The sequence below is a fragment of the Brassica oleracea genome, chromosome C5 (assembly GCF_000695525.1).
Source record: "Brassica oleracea var. oleracea cultivar TO1000 chromosome C5, BOL, whole genome shotgun sequence".
NCBI lineage: Eukaryota > Viridiplantae > Streptophyta > Magnoliopsida > Brassicales > Brassicaceae > Brassica > Brassica oleracea.
The window spans coordinates 17,934,434-17,942,157 of NC_027752.1; the positions used below are offsets into that span (position 1 = coordinate 17,934,434).

The 7,724-nt window shown below is 37.3% G+C and overlaps 1 protein-coding gene across 1 annotated transcript; it reads left to right on the plus strand.

Moving 5' to 3' along the window:
* Positions 1-4,420: 4,420 nt before the first annotated feature.
* On the plus strand, positions 4,421-5,188 carry LOC106294096. The gene is made up of 2 exons (XM_013729707.1): positions 4,421-4,522; positions 4,627-5,188. The coding sequence occupies exons 1-2, from the start codon at positions 4,455-4,457 to the stop codon at positions 4,898-4,900; spliced, it is 342 nt and encodes a 113-aa protein (XP_013585161.1). The 5' UTR covers positions 4,421-4,454; the 3' UTR covers positions 4,901-5,188.
* The last annotated feature ends 2,536 nt before the right edge of the window (positions 5,189-7,724 follow it).

The window sequence follows — 7,724 nt, forward strand, 5'->3', positions numbered from 1 at the left end:
GCTGGAGGTAGAGGTCGATTCTATGATGGTGATGGAGTTTCTTACGATAGGGATTGGGGATACTCATCCGCTATCTTTCCTGGTACGCTTGTGCCATGGCTTCTTGAGAAGAGACTGTCTGGTCCGATTCGTTCATGTGTATAGGGAAGCAAACCGCTTAGCTTATGGTTGGGCTAACCTTGCATTTTCTCTTCCGTTTGGTTTTCATAGTTTTGTTGTGGCACCGATTGAGGTCGCTGTTTTAGTTCATGAGGATGTTGCTGGACCGTTGCGGCCACGATAAACTCGTCTTATAAGCTGAAGTTTGAGTTTCTTTTTTAAATAAATTGGGAGTCATTCTCCTATATTCCTACCCAAGAAAATGAAAGATATCTATATCTATATATATGTCCTGTGAGGCCACGTCAGCGCCACGTCATTAATTCGAGTGTCCTGGTCTCGACACGTGTCCCGCCTATACGTCACTTTATTAACTCGACAATCGGATGGGCTTGGCAATATGGGCTTTGAATAATTTTTTTTGGGCTGAAATCAAAACTAAAGCTTGGCCGTAGTCGCCTTCGACTTCTTCAAGAATGATGACGGGGGACGCATCTTCATGATGATTCTTTGGGTGGAGCTCCGTTTGCGTCGTTTCGTTTCATCTCCTTTGAACCGTCACATGAAGCATAGATTCAACGGCATTGGCGACCTTCTCAACTCTTTAGACCCATTCCAATCACGATTACACATTCAATGCATCTATTCAAGGCGGTGATCTCCAACTATAAGATGGTAAGCTTTCACCCTGTAAAACTCATCTTCACTACTCCTGAAAAAACACTAGAAAATTCTTTTCAGTAGAATGGCAAATTCACAGAGTGCGTTTATATACAGAATCCCGTAAGCGTTTATATGTATAGATTTTCAAAAAGTGTGTTTTTTGTATTGTTAAAATCTGGGAATCATCTAATACTAATTGATAGAATGCTTTTCTATAGGGAAGCAAGATATAACAAAATCCATTTTCGACCTCGCCGATTTCTTGATCCAACTATTTCTCCTGCAACTACATAGTTGTTAGTTGTCTTCGATTCTCTCGACGGTTCCTCCAACATTGATCCTGCATTTTCCACCGGTTCCATCTTTGGTATCTAGAGCCCCAATGGCCACTCTTAATAAGGTGAAACTTCCTCCTCCGGTTGTCTATTAATAAGCCCTCCTTTTGAGCTTATTTGATCATCATGTCTTTGACTCTATCAGATTTTTCAATTGTTCTTTGAAGTTGTGACGGAGACAAGTGCATTAGTTGTATTGGAAGTGAGCTTGGTGCCTTTTTTTTTCTGAAATCAGTTGGTGTTTCGATGGGAATGCTTCAACACGAAGAATCTGATTTCATTAAATGGGGAGAGATATTGCTTCTTGACTCTTTGAGTACAAATGATATGGTTGAAAACTACATTGGATCTTTGTCTGAGTCATTTCCGATTCCACTTTCGTGCCATCTCCTTAACCTGATACTGAATGCTGCTTTCAAAGTCCCCGGGCAGCTCCAAAGGTGGAGAATATTGCAGCTGGTATTCCTTGGGATTTGTGTAATACTACTGAGAGGCTTTTGTCACAAAGTGTGAAGCATCGTTCATGTGCTATTAGTTTCCTCCTCCCTGCTATTTTCAAGGAATTCTCTTCTCAGTCTTCTCTGAAGATCTCACTTCAAGGGAACGTGTACATACTTTCAAGGTAAGGTCAAGGAAACAAAGAGTTATGCGCTTTTAGGTTGTTTTTTTAATCGTGTTCTGATCTTTAAAGCTGTAAAAAAATCCAGGAATGGCATCAAGAAAAGGATTTCGGAATGCTGCCAGAAGCTGTTCTCGGTTGGATCAATAGAGAGAAAGGATGCTTACAATGTTCTCTCTTTGTGCCTTTCTTCTGGCTCTTGGACGGACGGAACAGAAAGTTATGTCTCAGAAAAGGACCTTGTCTAAGAACCATGAATACGATATATATTTAGATCTCTCTATATATATAGATCCAGCGCTCAAATATATTGTGGGGTTCTTAGATCCTAACCTCTCCGGGAGATCACGTAATGCAAGATCTAGAGCTCAGAGATTTTGTGGGGTTCTTTGAATCTATTAAAAGCAAAGAAGAAATCAGGTGTGCGTAAAGGAGTTGTAACTGATTCCAGTGAAGGGTGCAAGATGGGTAGAATGGAACGTCTCATGCTTCGTCCCCACAATCCTCATCTCAGATACAAGGTTTGCGCTATACTAAACTCATATTTGTTGTTCTGTATGTCAAGCTTATTATCTTCAGTGCCTAGCTTTCTTTCTCTTTATTCAAAATTTCAAATATATGTTTAGATTTTTTTGTTGATATGAGTTTTGTCATTTAAGGGCATTGTTATGTGGCAAAAAAGCCATGCCCCTATCAGTCAAACACAGTAAAATATGAGCTTCTTTCTTTTGCTTTCTATACAAGAGCTTAAACAATCTGAAATCTTACCGACTTGATGGATTTTTTACACTTCATGTTTCTTGCAGCCAAATATAGAGGGAATATGCCATAATAAAAAATGCTAGGGAGAAGTTTATACAATAAAAAGGCACTCATGTATGTGGTGTTCTCTCTGTGGCTGCGTCCCTTGATAAGCAATGCTTCTTTTGATTACGTGTAATGCATCTATGAATGTCTTCAGAGTTGGCTTATTAATTTCATACCCTCAAGAAACATTAGATCGTTGGTGTGTTTCCTCCAATGGACCATAGTGAAGGTGAAAAATATCTGAAGCTATTTGTGATCCTAGAACCAGAAGTGACATTTATGCTGAGGTCAAGAAAAGAAGGTTGTCTAATAGTTGCTGTTGGACCCAATTTCGTGGGCCGTGAACAAAGATATGAGCCGTAAGGAACTGAAGCCCATAGCAAACAATCGAGCTCGAAAACGAAGACTCCGAGGTCCCGGAGATCGCGGAGCAGTCCCGGAGATCGTGGAGCAGTTACGAAGATCACGAGGTCGACTTACTATAAAGGAAGGAGAATGGACATGAAGAAGGAGACGTGGAAAACCCTAGAGAGAGCTACACACTTACATCGACCTTGTTCTCATCCCAATCTTAGATTCTTTATTTATGGATCTCATTTGTATCACTCGATCTAGTTCAACTCATTGTATTCGATCTTATTCATCAATAAAGTCCATTTTTACCTACTGAAAATTGTTTAACATCGTTGTATTCTAAAGATATCGTTGCTTACATCATTTGTCTTCCCTAGATCAAACCCCGATCACTATCAAATACTTAGTGTAGATTTTAGGTTCTACAACTGCCAGTGATGGTCTTTTGGATGTAATGACCAACCAATAAGTCTGAAATAGCGAGGAAAGAGGATACAAATTTTGATGAGGGAAAACAAGCACGGTGCACCACCTATAGCAGTGATAGAGAGAGGGAAAGGAATGGACCATGCTTGCCAAATAGCAGTTGAGTACGTCTTCACCAGCTCTTCAGAAAGGAAACAAAGACTTCTTTTTTGGGTGTTAAAGCAGATGAATATGTTGGTCCAAAAAAAAGTAGATGAATATGTTGCAATGTTTTCAGATATAGCTAATGAAATTTAATTGCAGCCATGTCACATTAACCTTTTCCCTTTTGTTTTTTTCTTTAAATCCCTAAAGTTTTTGTGATTTCATTATATTTACATAATTGTCTTTAGATCTTCAAATTTTCGTAGTTTTTCCATAGATCTGTATTTCCATCTTTATGTGTGCATGTTTCAATCTCCATGCGAAAAAGCTTAAGACAAAATAAAACTCTACATGTGTATTTTAACTGAGATTCAAACTTTTTGAGAAATAAGGAAAAATAATTCAGTTCATTTTTATCAAAGAATAAATTATTTAATAATCGTCAAAAAGTTTATTTCATATTAATGTGACGTTGTATTAAGAAAAAAACAAATAGTGTTATCCTTCTATTACCTAATTAATAATTGTATTAAAAATAGAATTCAGCTCATTTTTTTTCAAAGAATAAATTATTTAGTAATCGTCAAAAAGTTTATTTCATATTAATGTGACGTTGTATTAAGAAAAAAACAAATAGTGTTATCCTTCTATTACCTAATTAATAATTGTATTAAAAATACAATGCAACTATTAAAATCAAGATTTACATTATTAATTAGTTTATATGGAATATATTTTAAAGTAAACTATTTTCATACGTTTTTGTAATTATTTGTATTTTGTTAAAAAATATTTAATCAAAAGTCGCAAAATTTCAAAGGAAATTTAACAGTTTTTAGAGTAGTAATATATATATATATATATTATAGTTTTAACCCAACAAAGCATTTGACCGATTGTAACTGATATATCAAGTTTAATAATATAAATTTATTCTAGCTATTTAAATTATTTTCAATTTTTAATGGGCGGGCTCTAATAGATTATAATCCTCCGTGTTAGAGAAAATGCGGTCGTGGCAGATGCAATTACAGGATCATCATGAACTTTACTGCACCCTCGTTCGCAAAAGAAAGTAGACTTGCACACTCACCTCACTACTACTAATTTGCCACTATCTATTGATGTTGAGGATGTGTATGTTTGGGTTGCTGGTGATTCCCTTTTCCATGATTTCAGGTCCTCAACAACGTGGGAGGTGCTGAGGCCGAGACAGGTGACAAAGAGCTGGGTGGATGTCGTTTGGTTCAAAGGAGCAATCCCCAAGCTAAGCTTCAACATGTGGGTTGCGAACTATGATAGGCTGTCAACACACTCCATGCTTGCAGCATGGGGACTACATATCTCCGCAAACTGCCCCTTCTGCTCCAACTACGAGGAAACTAGAGACCACCTCCTCCTCTCATGTGAGTACAGCCAAGCCATCTGGAGGGAGATCTTCATCAGGTGTTAACTGCCTGCATCGCCTTTCGCAAATTGGTCTGAGCTTCTTTCTTGGATCAGAGTTGCCCGATCTTCAAAGCTAAATCTACTAAGGAAGCTTGCAACACAATCAGTGATCTACCAACTGTGGAAGCAGAGAAACAATCTGGTTCACAATCAAACATCAATACTGGCTGCAACTGTGTTCCACGGCATCGACAGAGAGCTGAGGAACATCATCTCAGCAAGGAGACACATGAAGAGATTTGACTCCCTCATGGTTATGTGGCTAAGATAGTTGATCTTTGTAGGAAAATTAGGCTCCATTTTATTTTTTTACTTTTTTTTTGCCAAAAATGGATCAATTTTTAGTTATTACTATTGTAAGAACTCTTCATTCGTGATATTTACAGTGCAGAAGAAAAAGAAACGTAAGAAAGACACAAATCTATTATCATTCACAAATGTCCAAAACCATGGGAAGTTGTCCCGTTATGGGCAGCCACACTGGGACCCACAATGAAGGTGAAAGATACTGAGTGCGACGGACACGTGGGCCGTCAGAAGTTGCCATCACATGACTCGGTTTTAGTCTTTTACCATAGATCACAAGTATAATCTAATTTTCAATCTCATCACCAAAGAGAATCTTACGCAATTCCACAAAAAACTAATATAATATAATATATAGTTACAGCATCATAAGAAAAGATAATCAAAGGAGGATCGGATTCTTCCATTCCACATCGTGCTTACAGATTGCAATGTTTTAGATCGCTCCACAAGCCATCTGTTGACTTCAAAAGCAAATGGTTTAAATAGCCCAAATTCATGCACCCACCCATAAGATTGTGGTTTTTGCATTTGTTTCTCCAATTTAAGTTATAGGAAAATGGACTTCTAAACCCAAACCCATGTGCTATTATCATATCTACTACAATGGCCCATTTTTATTAAGAGTGATATAAAATTTTTACAGCTATATTTTTTATTGTAGTTTTAAAAACTATTCTAAATATAATTGATAATGTTAAAGGATGTAAATAAAAATTAAAGCTAAAGACATATCATATAGCTCAATCAATCACTTTCGGTGTTTAACTACTGAACTATATTTTTACTTTATACTCTTAAAAAAGTCCAACATACAAATGATACAAAGTGAACAATGTTTTAAGAATATTACAAAAAACATTTTGGTATATACCTTATCAGCTGCAAAGCCGGCTCATTGGGAAGGGACAAGAGGTGCGACCGCCCCGGATCCAAGCCCGTATCCCCCGTATAATACTAATTAAGGGGTCTAATTTTTTTATAAATCTATATTTTTATATATAAAAAAATTATAAATATAATAAATAAAATTGAAAAAAGCCCAAAATTATTTGATATGTATATAGTCTTATTTTCATTATAAAATATTACTGATTACATTTTAAAAATATTTTAAACATTATATGTATATAAATTTTAGAGGATATTTTTCTTGCTCTAAGACCCTTAAAAGTGTTGAGCCGACCCTGATCAGCTGATCCCGTCACTTTTGGGAAAGATGCACTTAGTGCTGCAGTGTTGACTAAATACCTGTTTGAGTGGAAGCCAAAACTCAAAACTTTTCACATAATTGTGTTTTGTTTCGAGAGAAGTTCGATCCGGGGAGGAGGGCTCTCATATAATTGTAGAAACCGTAATGGTTTTCTAAAGTAGTAAGAGCTCAAAGATTTATGTGCCACGACTTCTTCTTTGTGCCGACGACTCTAGATGGGAGCTGCTTTTAACGCTCTCCCGATGATTGCGCATCCATCAAGGTGAATAAAGTCAAACTATCCAAACTATACTATACTACTACAAGATTACGACCATTCAGACGTCCGATAATTGGAGGTTACTTTTGTCTTTTTGAATATCTCCTACCCCGGAGACCGGGAATGTTGGTCACGTGCCTTTTTTGGTTATCGGCCCACCAACACCTTATCGTTTTTATCTACAAACACAACCTTTTTAAACTTAAGTATTATTAAATCACCCATTAGGTCTTATTAACTATTTAATTACAACAACTACAAGTCTACAAATAACCACCTCCACCGACTCCATAATTTCATACATTCCCCATAAACCGGTACATCTTTCAACAAAATTAATATACTAGTAATCTATGTTGTAAACTTAAGGATTTAGAACCGTAAGTTTCTGTATATTATTAATGAATAAGTGTTCCTTTTATATAGGAGTTATAAGAGAGATAAATAGAAATACAATAATAGGAAAGATTACAAATAATAAACATAAACGAATTAAGAAATATGCAAGTTGTAGCCGCCTCTCTTTCTTCTCCAAGTCTCGCGTCCGCCTCTCTCTCTCTAGGGTTGGGTCGTCTCTCTCTCTCTAAGTGTATTGGCCGGTTATGGACCGGGCCGGTTATGGACATCCACTAATTGATTTATAACACTCTCCCTTGGATGCCATAACCATACAGGGATTGTAATACGCTTAATGTTGCCTCATTAAAACCTTATCAGGAAAACCCAGTGGGACAAAACCATGATGAAGGAAAAAGAGTACAACACGTACTACTCCCCCTGATGTGAACCTCAGTGGAGGTCCTTCAACCTACGCATCCCAATCTGATGCGTGAGCTTCCTGAACGTGCAGGTAGGAAGTGCCTTGGTGAATAGGTCAGCTGAATTGTCACTGGATCGTACTTGGACGACCTGGACCTCACCGGCTTTCTGAAGCTCGTGAGTAAAGAAGAACTTAGGCAATATGTGCTTCGTCCTATCACCTTTTATGTAACCGTCCTTGAGCTGAGCAATGCACGCAGCATTGTCCTCATACATCACGGTTGGCTTTTT